Source organism: Passer montanus, unplaced genomic scaffold (assembly GCF_014805655.1).
Source record: "Passer montanus isolate IOZ18808 unplaced genomic scaffold, ASM1480565v1 scaffold66, whole genome shotgun sequence".
NCBI lineage: Eukaryota > Metazoa > Chordata > Aves > Passeriformes > Passeridae > Passer > Passer montanus.
In genome coordinates, this window is record NW_024371704.1 from 2,696,446 (window position 1) to 2,714,306 (window position 17,861).

At 45.1% G+C, this 17,861-nt stretch overlaps 1 protein-coding gene across 44 annotated transcripts in view; it reads right to left on the reverse strand.

Annotated features, from left to right (window-relative positions):
- Positions 1 to 17,861, reverse strand: part of MAP2 (microtubule associated protein 2) — a 225,864-nt gene that overhangs the window by 50,504 nt on the left and 157,499 nt on the right. For 40 of the 44 annotated variants that reach the window (XM_039728618.1, XM_039728589.1, XM_039728617.1 and 37 more), the window contains one exon: positions 36 to 149. In XM_039728618.1, the coding sequence (XP_039584552.1) occupies positions 36 to 149 (114 nt within the window). The remainder of the gene's footprint in view (positions 1 to 35; positions 150 to 17,861) is intronic. The other 4 variants (XM_039728620.1, XM_039728619.1, XM_039728612.1 and 1 more) reach the window with 1 other exon arrangement.

Genomic DNA, 17,861 nt, shown 5'->3' on the forward strand with positions numbered 1-17,861 from the left:
CAAGGATACCTGGAACATTCTTTGTCTCATTTTACCTAAAGGTAGTGATCCAGGCTGATCTTTGTGCTGGGCTTCTTTTTCCTGTTCACCTTTCAGGACTGCTACAGCTTCAGCTGTTACTACTTGTACTATCCTCGCAGACACTTCTTCTGTGGCAGTAGCAAAGTCAGAAAAAAAGAAAGAAAAGCATGCTAATCAGAATGGTGTTTTAAAATCAGAAAGATTAGCTTAAACAATAAAAAAACAGAGGCTGAATTAATCCATTTTTAAAAGGTAATCTTTTTTCCTGAAATATAAGGAAATCATTAAAAATAAAAGAGACGAACCAGATATTCCAAAGGTTTCAGTGGAAAATGCCAAGTATTTATAAAAATCAGGAGCTTGCTGTAATCAGGATGCACAAAGCATCATTATTAAATGTTCTTTCTATTAAGGACAATGTGCAGCAACTGCAGTATTTTCAGACAATCATCTATTAAATGTCTAGAAAAATGTCTGTAGGTATTGTTTTGCAAAGAGGGACAGAATGGGTAGCTGAGTAATGTAATTTTTTGACATTTAATATACAAAGCTAGCTGCATTCCAACATGCCCTTTGGACTGTAATTCCTCTTCAGCAGCACACAGTATGCATGAAGGGCACTTCCCAGACAGCCGTCTATGCTGGTGAAGGACTTGAAGGGCCAAATAACATTCCTGCATGGGGAAAATCAATACTTCATCTTCCTCACCCCTTTGAAGACTGCCACAAGCTTTATTTAAACAGTAGGTCTGAGTACCATGCGGAGGGATGGCAGAGAATGACATTTTTTTTGGTGGAATGGGTTCCTTGCTGCTGGCCCCCGGCCTGCTCTGTGCACGGAGCTGACTCAGCACTGCATGCTTGACAGAGCTGGGTGCCACAGAACCCACACTCTGCTCTTCCCCACTGCCCACAAGGTGCAGCACACCTGAGAAGGGCTGAGAACTGCCTGCTCTGGTGAGCAGAATGTAGTAGTAGGACCACTCAAGGAGTGAATTCTTCCAAACTGAGAAACCGTCTCAGCTTGACTCCAGTCCCACTCAAAGGTGCAGTGAAATGTCATCAGGCACATAGCTGCGTGTGGAAGCAACCAGAGAAATTTCTTCCCCTCTGGAAGTTCAGGTACCTTTGATGTAACAAATCAAGATGTTAAGGCTGGTCCAGCAGCATTCAGAGAGCAAAGGGTTTGTGGTTCTTATCTGTGTGTGAGTCTGCTCTCCCTTAGTCATTAATCAATACAATTCTCTCTCTCAGCCAAACTCAGGGGAAATAAACCCCTTCCCTCTCCAGCTATATCCAAGTGCTGTCTGACAGCTGTTTCCAACACAGATGGAGCTGACCCCAGGGAAGGCCACAAGCTGCACAGTCACAACCCACCAGCTGCACAGCTGGGCACACCTGGGAACAGAGCACAACTTCCCTGCTTCTCCAGCCCATGTGTGGAGACAGAGGTTTGTAATGGCAGATGTCAATACACCCTGCTCCTGCCAGAGCCCCCATTAGTCACCATCCTGAGGGCAGGAATAAAAGCTCTGCTCACTCATTACCACATCCTTCAGGCAAGAACTGGCTGGGAAGGGCAAGTATGTTTAAATCAATGCCCTACATGTAACTTCACAGCAACCACTCCGACAAGGGACTGTCCATTAGATTAATAATGATTTATTTTCACACTTACCCTTATAGAATTCCCTTGTATTTTTAATGTGAAGTTATTCCTCTTCATTTGTCCTTTAGAAAAGCCAATTGTTTTTACCAAAAAACACAGATGTGAATTACCACAGCCATGTTTGTTTAAAACCAAAGTGCTAAGTTAATCTTTCTTTTACACAAACTATTTAACAAGATATTAGAAATCCCCACCCACTGGCAAAGAACATTCCTAATTGTTGGTGACTATACCTTACAATTCACTGCACTCCTGGCTGGTCACCTGGAGGGCAGTAACTGCAACAGTTCCATTGGCTGCTGCCAACAGCAAAAGTAGATGGACAAATACACCACAACAGCTACCAAGCAATGAAAAAACCAAGATGATTTGAAAAACATTAATTTAAAAAAAAAACATTTGAAATACATGGATATAAACTTGAGGATAAATTCAGGTTAGAAATCTAAAGATGCTGCTTTCCTACTGTCAGGGGTGAGAAGTTCTGGCAGCCTTCCACATTGGACGAAACAAATCAAGTGTTTTTTGAGATGAGGCTACATATGATAAAGGTGCCTGTAGGAGGAGGAGAAAACAAATAGCAGCTCAAGTTCTGCTCTTCTGTTTAACAACACAACCCTAATAAGAGATGAAACTCCCCTCTGTGGTTAAGTAGATCAAATGGAGCACCATAACCCCACCAATCAAGTCATGTATCCAGCCAGTCCTATAGATCAAAGAACAGGGATATTGATTTAAAGCCCAGCAATCTTCCCAGCTGCCTTTCAGGGGCCTGCACGTCATTTTGGGGCTTTGCACCTCATTTTGGGCTGCTTCCACACCTGCTGGACGCTGCAGGTGCTTCTTGCCACCTCTTGGTTCCTTCCTCGTGAGAGAAACACAAAGCAGACGTTTTCCAGACTCTCACACGGTGCTGCTGCTGCAGACCAGTGGACTGGACACAAATCTGGAATCCTTACAGGTCCTGACAGTTCCCTGTGTTGTGAGGCACACGCAGCCTGCAAAGCAGGAGCTGGGAAAACCTGGGAGAATGAACCTGCGGCGTGGCCCATCCTCCTGCTGCAGACACACGGGCCCTCCCCACACCACAGCACCTTCCATGGGCTGGAGAGAGACAAACTGCTCTTCCAGAAAGCATCCTTGGATAGCTGGTGTATTCCTGTTTCAGAGCAGGAAAGAGCATCACCCTGACAGCTCTGGTGAGCATGGAGGACAGCACAGAGCTTCACTGAGTGCCATGGCTACAGAAGACCTCACACCAATTCCTGCCACCTGAAGGATGTGACACATGGTCCTCCTGTTAAAACTTCCACCAAGCTACTAATCACAACACCACAGACAAAAGCAACATCATCAAGACTATACTATTGGCTCAGATGAACAAATCAAGACTCAGTGAAGAAGACTGTTAAAAGAATCAATTTTTGAAGCTTATATTCACATGAAAATTTTAACTAAAGGCTCCAACTAATTTCTGATATAGAATACGCAAACCTGTATCAGCTTTAGTACCCTGGAGCATATCCAAAGGAAATCCCCTTGGTGAACTGCCTTCCATCAGCCAAGCTACTGCAACCCTCCTCCCAGCAGGGTCAAGATAAATCATCAAAAATTGCCTCCTTTTTAATAAAATTTGTACTTGCTCCCATCCAGCCTGGTTCTGTAGTACAAATGGGCTCCACAAGCTCAGAAGGCAGTTCTCACCCTCTCAGCTCTCTCCCTGATTTAATTTGCTTGGGACAAAGATAATGCTCCACAGGGAGCTCTGAGGGAGGGTGAAAGGTTGTCTCCTGATAAATAGAAATTTCTATTTCGGGCTAGGCAAAATAAGTAAATAAAAATACAAATGGCCTCTGGGCTTGTATGTTTTGTTCAGTTTGTTTTGTTTGGCAGTGTTCTTTAATCAAGAAAGGCTTATTTCTGAACACTCTGCTGATGGATATTTTGGGTGACACAGGGGGCATGGGCAGTTCATCAGAACAGAGCATTTGCCATACATGACTGCTGCAAAAGGACAGACTTCTCTGTACTAATGGACACTATAAATAGAAGATCCAGTGGGTAAGTCAAATCCTCACAGGGCTGCTATTGAGACTTTTCATAGTTTTCTTATGGTTCAGTTAAAGTTCAAGGCAGCCTAATGATAAAGAACTAACAACAACAAAACAAAAACAAAAACAAAAAAAACCAAAAAAAAAACAAACTACCAAAGATGCAGACAAGACCAAAAAAAGGAGAAAATTAGGCAGCTTGAATGCTGTAGATGCTGGGCTATGTATTCACTAGACATGGTTTTACTTGTAGACATTTATTTTCCATCTCTTTAAACAGTCAGACTCTCTCTGACTCTAGTTCATTCCACAGAAATGGCACTAACATACAAAACAAGTTACAACAAATAGATTTCTTTCTTAAAAGCAACAAGGAACACGGCTTTACCTTAGACTCCAGCAGAACAAAGAACAGCAACATGCCTTTTCTTTGCATTTTGCAGAGAATAAAATGTTGCTCCTTTTACCAAAATGTCAGCTGTTCATGATACAGAACAGAGATGGAGCTTCACAGCTTGATTTTAGGGAATACAGTACCCTAAGGTATAGGCAGTCCTTGAATGGGATGTCCATAACAGGGAGAAAGCACAGTGAAAACCCTCAGCATGAGCTCTCCAAAGCCCTGACAGGGAGCAGGTTGAGCTGAGAGGCCAGGGGCTGACATACCAGGATGGTGGCTCTGCTGCTCCCTCAAAGGCCACTTCAGAGCACACTCCAACAGGGCTGCCAGGTCAGCTCTGCCATGGCACCTCTGTGGCACGAACAGAGGACTCTGCCCTGCTGAGAGGACAGAGCCCTGTCTGAGGCACTACACTAATTTAAACCAAAGTTAAAACTCAAACAAATTAAGCACTCTGTGCTCCTGGTTTTGGAAGTCAGCCCAATTCTTCTACATACCCCAGCATACCAAACAGGAGATCAGGAATCTCTGCATCCCAGAGATGACTCAGGGACACAAACTCTTTCCAGAGTGCTAAGATGCACAGAGGATGCTGAACCAGCTGTGATGGGGAGCCACAGCCTTCCCTCGTGGCTGTGATTAGAAGACCTGCTGCCTCCAAAGGCTGCTGCCTTCCTCACCCACAGGAGCTGCCCAATCCCCAGTCCAGCCACTCTAGCACTGAGAATTACACCACAGCAGGCATCATTCCTGCACTCCCTCCTCAAGTACACCCACAGGAGCTGCCCAATCCCCAGTCAGCCACTCCAGCACTGAGAATTACACCACAGCAGGCATCATTCCTGCACTCCCTCCTCATAGCTGAGGCCCCCTTCCCAGACAGAGACTCAGACAGGGCTGGTAAATGAGGTTACATGCCAAAGACTGGCTGCAGCACGATGCAGTACTTGGGATCAGATCCTGTACAAGGCCAAGATGTCATTTCAAAGCTCTCCTTCGTTCCTTATTGATCCTGCTGCATTTGTCACTGGGCTGCAGATGTCTCCACTGGCACATTACCTACAATACTTCTATTTCCCATGACAGCTTTCCATTCCATTAACTTTTATAACAGACATGTTTACCAGCCCCAGAGACAGATATACAGATGGGGCAAGAGTCTTTTAAAATAGGTGTCTGAGCTTTCAGGCCCTGACATGAACATTTCCACAAAATAGTTTTTAAAAATATATTTTTTTAAAATCTGCAACTATAAAGGCAAGAGCGAATATCAGATCTGTGAGACATCTCCACAGTGATGTGTGATGTCTGTTCTTTAAGTGCCCTTTTAATGGTTGTCCTTCAGCCTCTAGCACTTTTTCCTCTTTCCCTTCCAACCTACCACAACCTCAGACTCAACTCATGGAGAAGCTGAGTTTCTATGAACATCACTTCTTAGGCGAAACTGTTCAGCTGTTTTGTTTCATCCAGCAATGCCTTTTATCTTCTCTCCCCTATCCCTCTGTGCAATGCTGTGTGATTACTCTGAGGACTGGTTGTGACAGGATGGGCAGGGCTCACAGCCTCTCCCTGCCTCACAGGTATGTGACACCGATGCAAGGATCCTTGGGAGCTGGCACAGCCCGCCCTGAGAACAGCTTGCTAGTCACCTCATGTAACAGTGTTTGTGATTTCTCAGGCCAGCGTTGCTCCAGTCAGATCAGAGTTTTTCTCCTCAGCTCTTCTCCTCTCCTTCCTGCAGTCACCTGTGTTTCATGACTTCCATTCAGCAAGACCACAGGGCCTACTTATCTATTGCTTTTTCCACCTTGAGAACCCATTTCACAGCAACAAGGGACAGTGCCTCCTAACATGAAATGCATATCACATCTCCACAATTTCATCAGGACAGTCTTCCCAGACTAGAGCAGCATCACACCTTCCTCTTTCTGTCAACAGCTCTACCCAATGCCACCAGGGTGGCAGCAGGACTTTGAGTTTCCTGTGGCCACAGAAGATCTCTGTAAAGCATAACTTGTTTAAGGCATAACTGAAGTTTACCATGCTTCAACCATATGGTCATTGTCATTTCTGGGCTGAATATTTTGAACTGATGCATTATGCACCAGACTGAAAGAATCCTTCTTGAGGGAATAAAACTGTTCTTTTAGAAAGCAGAGGGAAGGATTCCTGTTCTAGGAAGAGGTAAGGTGAACACCTTCAAATCCAATTCTCCAAATAAAGGATTGCAGCTCAGTAGAAGACACAAATAACCAACTGCCTGATGAGTACCGTGCAGAATCGCTGCTCTTATTTGCTTTAATTTATCTCCTAAGCATTCTAGCCCCTTCTGCTCCAGGAGAAAACCAAAGAAAAGGGATGACAGGAAGGAAGGACAGAAAGAAGGAGACTGCAAATTGTGTCAAAACTTCACACACATTCAACCATTCACCCATCAAACACCTACCAAGAAAAAACAGTGAGCTCAGTTAAAGGGTAATTAATGTTCCTGGAGCACTGAGGCAGAAGAAGGGATTAAAAAACTCTGCGATGAGATGGAAAGGATAAAATAATATGTTTCATTAATTTTGCTACATTTTAGGGAAAGAACACAGGCAGAGCACAACAAAAGGATTAGCTACATGTATACTTGCAGAATTGTGAAAACAAAGCAATTTCAGTCAAGATGTGCCTGTCAAAATCCTCAGTGGGATTCAGAGCAGTTTCCAAGGTAACCAGCACTAATTGTTGGCACAGTGCAATTGAGTCAACAACAAAAGCACAAAGCAACCTGCACCGCCTTGTGAGGCAAAACACCCCACATATTCCTGCAGAAAGAAAAGATACCAAATGGCTATTTGCTGTCTTTGATGATGTGAAAAGCAAAACAGGACCTATGGATTTTTTCCCCCTGGGTACTGCAGTTCCAAGTGCAGGCAGGCTATAAACCAAATAGCTATTCGATTTGTTTAGAGGCATTAGCCAGTCCCCTAAGGACAGGTCCTGAATCCATGCACAGCTCTCCTGGAAGCTGGTGGATGACTTGTTTCACTCAAGACTACTGAAATGTTGGAGAAAAAAAAAGATGCAGGCATCACCCAGTGGCATTTGGGGTGGAAAAACTGAAGATACACCTTGGACTTCATCTCTGGGATCACAACAGCTCTAAATACTGCTTTTTTGCATGCAGATTAAAAGACAAATGCACAGCAGCTATCAAAGTATTATGAATAAGTTATATAAACGCCCAAAAGTGCCAACAGATTAGTGCTTGAGATTGAAGAAAAAAGCCCTAACATAGCTTTACAGAATTCAAATACTGGCTTTCAAACGGCTTTTGTGAGTGTAAATATTTTGCTGTAAGTAGGTCCTTGATCTGGATGTTGGCAATATTAACAATAATTGGCAGGAGTTATGAAGGCAAATAATATGAACATCAGCTTTTAAATTAAATGCAGCCACAACACAACAGGAAGGTATCATTTCCCTAATAAACTTGTTGACTTTAAGCTACTGCAGCATCCATGAGGATAGTGACAGATTAATTTAATCACCAGCATTCACCAGCTAACCAGCAGAACAGGCCAGAAAAGGTCTGTGTTTTGGGAAAGAAAGAGCTTTGACAGTTTAATGCATTGGATTCCCAAGGTACAAACATTCAGATTAATGCTGGGGAAAGATGCACTGCAGTCACTTTGTGAGAAGGGCACGAACAGGTGAGCTAAAGCTGGGTATCAGCAGCTTCATACCCTGGTGAGCCCCACTGCAAATCCTGTATTTTGGAGTATTCAACAGCCCCCCTTCTGTCCTCAAACTCCAGACTGCAAATCTGAACTACCACCACCCAGCTCCTTAACACTTTTGAACGTGATGATCTTGGAGGTCTTTTCCAACCTCAGTGATTCTATGATTTTGTGCTATCTGCTTTATATCAGAGTAAATGTGGTGCACAGCTGGAGTCCTGGCTGCAGCTGAGCAGTGCTGGCCTGGCTGTGCTCTGCCACAAACACAGGGTGGCTTTCCTGGGCACCCTCAGCTGCTCTGCAGCACTCAGGGAAGCAGCAGGGAAGCTCAGGCTGTCTGTCCTTGGATTGCTTCCACATGTTCTGTGTGTGTTTCAGTTCCTCTGCTCTGACTGAATTTCCCTGATCACTTTCTTCAGTGAGAGACTTGGACACACAGTCCAAATGTCCAAGGCACACAGGGCAAAACCTGAAGTGACTCATGCTAGGAACCAGGAGCCATTCTGAGAGCTCCAGTGAGCCCCCTCCTTTGGCTCACTAAGCCTCTTCTAGAGGCCTCTGCCAGGCTCAAGCAGCTGCAGAACAAAAAACCAAGGGACCAGTCCCCTCCTTAGCCCCCCTGAAATATGTAAGAGTCTGTTAAAAAGGAGACATAGCAATGTCAGTATAACAATGCAACGCTTTAAAAATGAGCCCTCATTACTGCAATACTTGTTTCCTGTGCATCCCCTGAGTCCATCTTCTTAAGTCTACTGCCTGGAACAAAAATATTTACTGTCAGCATTTCCCGGCCAAATGAGAGGTGGGAAAAGCTATTAGTTCTGTTTTGTCTGATGCATTGGCAACACAATTTAGAGCAATATTGAAGCTGACAACACCAAACCCAAAGCCAGGTCAATGCAGTGATGTCCCACTGCCTTTCCTGGGACTTGGCATCAGTTCAAAACACCTGCACATACAAAGCAGCTATATCTATCTTTCCCCAGAAGCATTAATTCCCTAGGACTCACACAGAAGAAACCACTTTGGCATCAAAACAAAGAACCAGATATTTAATCCTTTCAGTGTGAGTAAATACACATAATAACTCACTTTTAAATCAATATTAGTTTTGGGCTTCAGTACAAGTTAACATTTTAAACAAAGTGACTTTTAAGAACCTCTACAAAAGTCAATGAAGCATCAGCCACCTACAGAAGGAGGTGATGCATCCCTTAAAGTTCATTTTTAGCTCCTTTTGGGATGATTTTAAACACTTTTTACAGCGCTTTCTCTGATATTTTTTAAAAAGGATTCACAGTATGCTATAGAAACTTTGCTGCATTTAAGCTTAAAATTAACAATAACCTGTGCACATATTGTGTGGGATTTAGTCATGCCTGATCAGGATGACTGAAGATCAACCTGTCAATGCCAAGAGAATGCTGGTTTAACCCATTAGGGGATATTTAACACATAAAATGCAGCAATGCCAAGCCCTGCTCACCTCAGTGCTCACACTATTGTTCCAGCCCAGCTCTGCACTGCAGCAGCAGCTGCATGGCTGATCTCTTCCAAGCCCTGCTTCCCAATTCCAGCCTGCACCTGTACCAAGGCAGTGTGTTTCTCCTGCCCACAGAGGAATGGGGCTGCATCCTTCCAAAGGAGCACGTGCAAGTGTCCCATAGACAGGCAGGGGCCTGTGTCATGTACAGATTAACTTTCAGAGCAGTTCTCAGACAAGGTCAGCACTTCTCCCATCTCTCCCCCTCTTTGCTGGCCCTACCCCAGCTGAAGGGAGCCTTGCCTCTGACCAGGACTCATCCCTGAATCCTGCTCCAGTCCACTGCCTGCCCACTCCTGGGGACTGCCAGCTCACACCTGTGTGTGTGCAATGTGGTTAGGAAAGAGAAACGTGCACCTGCTCTCGAAGAAGGATAATGTGAGAGATGCACATCAGTACCCTGGCACAGGTTGCCCAGAGAAGCTGTGCCTGCCCCATCCCTGGAAGTGTCCAAGGTCAGGTTAGACAGGGCTTGGAGCAACCTGGGACTGGAGTGAGATGAGCTTTAAGGTCCCTTCCCATGGTCCAAACCATTCTGTGGTTCAGTGACCTTCTGAACTACTTCTTTCACTTTCGTCAAAGCTGTCTTCTCTGGCACCTAAATACCTGCAAGCTTCTGCAGCCACAGTGCTAGAAATATCCAGCTGCTGAGGGGAGAGCTCAGGCCAGGGCTGGGGGCACTGCAGCCTCCAAGAGAGCTGCATCCAGAGGCTGAGCTCCTTAGTGTACTGAAAATGAGGAGCAGTTGTGGAAATTCCAGGTTGCGGAGGAGCTACACTGGATGGCTGGGATAAAGCTGGGAGCACATACAGAGAACAAGATTTAAAAAAGAGACAACATAAGTGAGAAAGAAAAGAAGGAAGAGCTGACAGAGCAATCTTTGAGAAGGATGACATATTCTTAAATAGAGAGAAAGGATGACAGGGAAAGGAAAAAGAAAGGAACTCATACACAGGAACAGCTAGGGATTAGTTTCAGCTCACCAACAACCTCTGCAGGCTGCATTACCCCAGATACAGCACGTACTCTGAATGTGGGGTAAAAAAGGAACAGTCACCACTGAATCCTATTTCCTCTCCTCATATGTGGTGCAAGGCTGTGGATGAAAACAGTTTCAGTACATCAGCAAGACTGCCACATCTCCACAGCACTGGCAGATGATACATTCATAAAGAGGAGCAGAGTATCTGTCTGGACAGATGCATGGGCAGAGAACCAGACTGTAAATCAGTTTTATCCCAGCTGCCAGAGGTTATAGGGGTTGCTGGAAGCTCTACCAAACTGATCATGGATCATTATGAATTAGTCTCAAGGAAGGAATAGAAATGAAAAGCAAAGTACCTGAGGTTTATTTTTCCCTCCCAAAATACACAGTGCTTCCCAGTGAATCTGATTTCCATGGACTATTCAATCTACTCAGTCCTGAGTGAAATGACTTCTGAGAAACAGCTAAGATGTTTTCCTGCCCTGGAGCTAATAATATCTCTCAGTTATTTCCCATCAAATAAAACTGCATGCAACTAAGACTAAAGTTATGGACACACACAGGAGAAGGGCTCACTCCCATGATCTAATGTACACAGCTGGGGTGCCTTGAGTTTCCTGCACTTTCTGCATGTCATGAGAAATGCCTCAATACTAACAAAACCCCAAGAAACGACCCAAACTGCATTTCTAAATCATCACTTCAAAAAGAGGTTTTCCAAGCACCACTTACTGTGCTCTGTAGTCAGTCTGTGAAACGGCAGAGAAAATGCAAATGTTTTGCTCAGAATCTCCCGAAGAACAAATAACAGCGTAAACACCATCACACAGACATCTCACTTTGAGTGGCTTTGAATTTCCAGATCAGCCATTGGTAGGGACAGGCACTGGATCATCAGTGCTCAGCTGCCAGCCAATGCCAGCTGTTTTGTGCTGATTTCCATCTCTTCAGCTGGCAAAGGCAAGCAAATCTGTATTATCATTATAAGGACTGAATTTCAATTGAGCAGTTAATCTACCAGTAGCAACTCCACAGAACAAAAAGCCCTAACCAAAACACTAGTACACACTAAGTTTTGCTGTCCTTACCCAGGATATGAAAACAGCAAGAGAAGAGATAGTTTCTTCTCTATACTGTAACCTCACAGATTAAAACAGCATAAAAGACAAAGACAGGGGGTCATCCCCTGCTTCCTTCTACTATTTCCTTTGACTTTCTCACTCAATTTAAAACCCAGATTGCCTTTGCTTTCCAATTTTAATAGAGAGTAGCTAATCGTGGTTAATCAAATCAAGGAGTTTGCATACGTATCTCTCATACTTGTACTTTGTGCAGAAAATATACCCCAAAGTAATATTTTCTTTTAATTTCCATGGAAGTGCTGCCTCAGTGAGGACTACAGAGTGGGGTCCCAATCACAAAGTGCTTACAGTCTCTTCCTTATCTCCCTTAACCTTGAGAAGCAAATGCTAGAGGAAAAGAGGAATAAAACTAAATCCTCCTTTCCTTTGTCAGCCAGCCTGACTGTGGCTCACAGACGTCACAGGGAGCCTGTGCACTCCTGAATGCTAAATAATCTCCTAGGCTACATACTTTCTCTCAGCGGAGCTCAGAAAGAGATCTCACTTTGTGCAGGGCCATGTTGGCATGGCAACGGGGGAAAAAAGCAATCAGCAAGCTTGGAGCAGACTTTGTGTGACTCTCATTTTTGTGAGATGTGATGGTACCTACCTCCTCTCCACCAAGAGTTCAACCCATGCCCAGTTGGTGAGGAAGGGCTGGTGCCCACCCTGTGTGCTGGCAGGACCTGGGGATGCCTTGTCCTGGGCTGGAAAGTGCATCAACCCAACACCTGAGCTTCCACAGTGGAAAAACAGGAGGGTAGGATTTGTGACGTGTGGGCATGAGTGGGTTAATGACTGCCCTCATGACACAGGGCAAGGGAGCTGGAAATGGGGCCAGCAGTGCTCACCAGCACATGCCTGCTGTCACCTAAGAACCTGCTGCTTCCCTTCCAAGGTGACTCTGGAGAAGAAGATGCCATTTCAGCTCTGCCCAAAACAAGAGTAGCTGTGTGCCTGCAAAACAAGGCTCTGTTGTTTAGTAATGAACCTTCTTCCAAATCCTTCTGCCCTCAGACCAAAACTGGAATGAAAGATTATGTGCTGGCACAGTCCCCAGCAAGACCAGCCCGAGCTGCTTGGTGCCAAATATTGCCCAGTGTTTCTGAATGTCCTTTATGATGCCATCATGGTGCTGGAGACCCTGACAGACCCTTTAAAGACATCAGCAATGAGCCTTTGAAGCACCCCATCTCCACCCCTCTCAAGGGGCAGAGCTGAGCCCAGCCCAGAGAGCAGAAGCTGGGCTGTGTGCTGCCCATGGCTCTGCACAGACCTCCTGGCTCACCTGGGGTAGCTCTCTCCACCCTTGTGCCTCTTCTCCTAGCTTTTACAAGTCCTGTCTACTTTATGTAATTCAGAAATGCACAAGCTGTTTCCTACCACACACTTTATAAACTGAAGAGGACTGGCCACAGAACAGGCCACAAATTAGAATGTCTTTTGGGCACAGCTGCCCCACCAGCTAATGCCACTGCTGGATGGTCGAGACCTGACCAACAGAGACACAGAAATCTGCATTTACAGCCCTCATTAGAACAGGTACTTAAACATGGATGGGGAGGGAGGGCAGAGGCAAAAAAAAGCAGAGACAAGGCAAAAATGAAACTCCCACAAGGCCTTCAGTATTTGACATTTTCAGCAGCAATAACTCTCCTGGTCACAGCAGTTTCCCAAGAAGGGCTGCAGATGTTCCCAAAAGGCAACTTTGACCAACAGAGCTCATGGCACACAGTCTAAACTAGGGTGTGGCTGGAACATGTTATGAAAGATGCTTCTTCCCCATCCCAGCCTTGTTGTTCCTTGTTACATCTCTGAGGTTATAGATTATGTTTTCTGGGAGCACTGACAGCATCAAGTGCGTGCTGGTTGCCAAGCCAACACGCTCACAGGCACTCTGCTCTCACTTCTTAAGGAAGCACAGCTGCTTTTGCAATGCTTCTATTGTAACGAGGAAAACCAAAGTGAATTGAAACACCAAGAGGGAGCCCAAAGGAAACGGCTGCTGGATGCCTTCCCTTGGCCAAATGCAGCACTGATGCAGTTCAATGCAGCACTTGGCTCTGATGGTGTTACTTGAGATACAGTTTTCAAAAGCAGATCTGAACCACACACTCCCAGAGGAGCTCAGGGTTAAAAAAGCCTGATGGCTGATGTTCTCTACATGGCTGACTCCAGCCATGGGAAATAACAGCACTACACACCAGGTTATCTCACCCTGCTCCCTTTCAGACAGTAATTTTTGCATTCTGCCCACAACTGTGCCAGACCCTCCAGCTCCTACCAAGACATGTCAATCACTGACTGATTTGTGAAGCCCTACGAGGAGGTGGGAGGGCAAAGCCAGCCCCTTAGAGAGGTTATGACTGGACAAGAAACAACATCTTACTGGATTGACTGATAGGGCCAGCCACAGAAAAACCCACAGAGACTGGTCTATACAGTATTTATTGAATATTTTAAGAGTCAGGGAGAAGATAGCTGTGGGTAGGGAATGTGAAAAGATGGAATTTCTGTGCCTTTATTCCTCTATAGCAAGGTTAACTGAGAATAGTAAAATCCCCAGTATTTTCTCCAAGTTCCCCAGAGAGGTTCTGTTGCCCCCACCCACACAGTCTTCAGCAACACACTTTGAATATGTCTACAATATTCCAATAATGTGTCCCAGAAAATGACACCTGTACTACACTTAACACAGAGCAGAAAAGTTTCAGACGCCTGGTATGTTTGCCTGTATCTAAATTGGCAGAAATGACAGTGTACAGTAATTACTGTCACATTTCCTGGGCAAGGGGAGGGAGATCAAAATGCCTAATTAACAGCTTCTTTCCCATAGGAGCCATCAATGACATAGTAAGATACCTTCTTCCACTCTGTAAAATAAATAACAGAAATGGGACAAACCCAGCAGTCACATTCAGCTCTGAATGTCATTGATTTTGCATCCTTCTGTGCATTTTGCCTGCATTGCTCAAGATGTGCTGCTTGCTGAAAATGCACATCTGACAACAAGGCTGGGGGGCTCCTTTGGGAAACAGGCATTCATGGAGCTTATCAGGGGGGCTTACAGCTCCACAAGGACTTGGCCAGCAGCAGGACAGCCAGTGCAAACAGCCAAATGAAAAGCAAAGCTCCGACAAAAGCAGTCCTGTTGGAAAAAACAAAAATGCCTCCACACAAAGAAGGCCTGTTTGTGTGTCTGCTGCCAGTGCCATCAGAATATTACCACTTGTATGGCAAGAGAGAGAGGAAGGAAAAGGAGATTAAATGAGATGTCACTAGAGGAGGGAACAAACCACTAGCACACCATGGGAGCAGACTATGGCTCTAGTGCATTTCAGCCTGAAAAGGCTGTTGTTGCATTTAGTGACCCCAAACACGGAGCTGGCATTCTGCTCCAGGCCAGTCCAGAGGGGCTGAGGGCCCTCAGCCTGCACAACAAAGCACCACGGTGATTTTTTAATCACCTTGGTGATTTTCTAGCAGTGCTGTACTGGTGTGGGCTGTGAACAAGATCCTCTTTACCTGGAGACTGGCTACTAGAAGGCAAGGTTATGGAAGAGAATGGGATACAGATTGTTTCCTTGACACACAGCAGGAGGCTGAAACAAGCACAATTCCTGCCTTCAACACATTTTTGGGGTTTTTTTGCATAGCTAACCTAAAGGGATTCTTCTCAAGCACTACTTGCTGTTATGGGGCAGTCTTTCAGACTCGCATTCCCTGCACCTTATAGAAATATGCTTGTTTAAAAGAGTAGATGTCATAAGTCTGTTCCAGATGCCCATTTAGTCCAGCTTTCCAAAGCCTGAAACAAAGGGCTGAATTAGGATAAACTACATTCCAAGTTGTAATGTGGTTTGTCCCTCCCCCAGTTTTCTCTTCAGTTGTTTCCTGCCTCTTACCCACCTTCCTTGTGATCCCAGAACCAAAAGTGTCCAGCCTGCAGTGGGATTGCTGTGCCATGTCAGGGAACTTGCTGCAGCTTACCACAGTCCCTTTGCATCCCACATGGTTTGGGTTCCCTGTGAGTTAATGAAGGGCTACATTTTGTCACCCTGGTATGACATGTTACTGTCCTTAACACTGTCTGCCACCAGGACACAGACACTGTCCTGAGGCTCTGGTAATAGGATTTCAGGAAATGCTTTCCCTTCATCTGTCAAAAAAATAATTCATCAAATAACAGTGTGGGTAATCCAACCCCCCTCCAATTACAAATCTGAATTTGGCATATAATGAAGAAAGCACTTAATCAGTTGAGTCAGTGTATATAAAGACATATTGCAGAAGATGCTTCACAAAGTCCACCACTATTATCCCTAATTATATAAATCTGACAGGTTAGTTACTGCATTACTGAAAAAACAGATGCATTTTAAGTGCAAAAAGCCAAACCTTTGTAGCTTAATGTTCTTGCAATTCAAATAAAATGGATTACATTGAACTGCTGGTTCCCAGAGAATGCTGCAGCATATCTATTGTCCTCCTCGCAGCTTCCTCCCCGTTAGCTGACCACAACTTTCCAGTGAGCAAAGAAAAGGCTGCAACTCCCATGTTTCACTGTGTCAGGCACATCCTGTGCTCTACCACTGCATTCAATCCAAAGCTTTCCTTGTCAGCCCACTGCAGAGTGAGTTTCTGAGGATTATACTGTCATCTCCCTTTGCATCACATTTCACACAACATGAAAATGTTGGGCTTGACAAAGCCTACAGGTCTCATTCTCCACTCTTAATAATTCCATGGTCTCCACCAAAGATGCTCTGTGTGTGCAAGTGAGAAGGGACGTGGACAGGCATGAAGCAGGGAGAACACATCAAAACTTGGTGGTCTCAGGCTGTGGGATGCTGCAGACTGCACCAAAGGCAAGGTATCTTTAGGAGCACCTCCAGAACAGTGTGGGATTTGTGTCTGGCAGAAGCAGAGGGCTCAGCTGGTCTGCCAGAGGTAGATAGATACTTATCTTAGATACTTATCTGTTATTACATACCTATTTTTAGTAAATATTTAGAATAGAGACTCAACAAGGTAAAGGCCTTGTCAAGCCTCTAAAGGGGGGAAATGATGCCTCAGGTTTTAGCTTTAATACTTTTCAGATTCTGTACTGCTTTAGTGTGTAATTCTGAGCTTCATATGAGGTGATGGTGAGCTCCCTTCACAGAGTAGGGAGACAAAACAATTCCTTCTCTAGCTGGGGACCAAGGACAAATGATCCGATTTTCAGGCTCAAGAGCATGAACAACACGGACTAAAGAGAGAAAAACAAGAAGGATGGGACTTCATGGGCTAAAGCTGTAATTGGACAATTAACTCCAATATGCAGACGGACCAGAACTTACAAAAGTGAGAGACCTTCTTACCGGTTTGTCCATTTTGTGACCATTTTGGTTCATCTTGGGTGTAGCCCTGGCTGGGCTCTTGTGCTGCCCAAGGTAGGGGGCAATAAATCCCTACTTTAATAAACCCCTACTTTATTCTTTAACTCCATCTAGCCTCTGTTCTAGGTCAGCCTTCACAAGGCATCAGCCCAAGTACATATCCAAACCTTTATCCACAACATGCATACAAAAAGAAATACGTGCTTTGCCCCCACACTTATATCACACCCCAACAGCTTCCTGTGTGCTATGCCAAAAAACCCCAGCCTGTTCTCTTGCACGTATCAGCCTTTGACTTGGGTGGCTGCTGGATCAGGCCCTGAGGCTGCTGTGCCCACAGCTCTGTGCACTCTGCCACGTTCCCATCGGTCCCTTTGAAAGGAGGGCATTGATGTATCTCCATCATGCAGCCATTACCAGCACGATGCTGAGACTGATCAATCAAAGGCAATACAACAGCCAGATTCAGAGGATTCCAAACACTGAGGTCAGACTCAGTAACTCTTAGACACTGAGATATATATACACAAAGGCAAATTTTAACTGTGCAAACCTAAAAATGTCACTTGTAGTGATGGATTGGATGTGTTTCAGGAAGAACTGTCACTTCCTCCCCCACTACCATTCCTTGCCTCTGCATCACTGTGGGCATAAGGTGTCTTTGTCCTGGTGGCCTTATCCTAACTTTTCCCTTAACCCACAGCCCTCTGATTTTACAGCACAAGTCCTGTGCATGGGTGTCCTGCTGCTTTGCTGTGCCTTGAAGGGTCAATTGCCCTGCTACAGAGCACCTCTCCCTAGGAGAGGGCCATTTTGTGGCTAAATCCCAGCTCCTGGGTCAGCCAGATGCAGCAACCCTCCCTCAGGAGAAACACCTCAAAATGCACCAGGGATTGGGTGATGGACAGCTGCCTGGGAAATCCCTGTTTGAACCAGTGCTCTGCTGTGCATAACATTGTGGCAGTTCC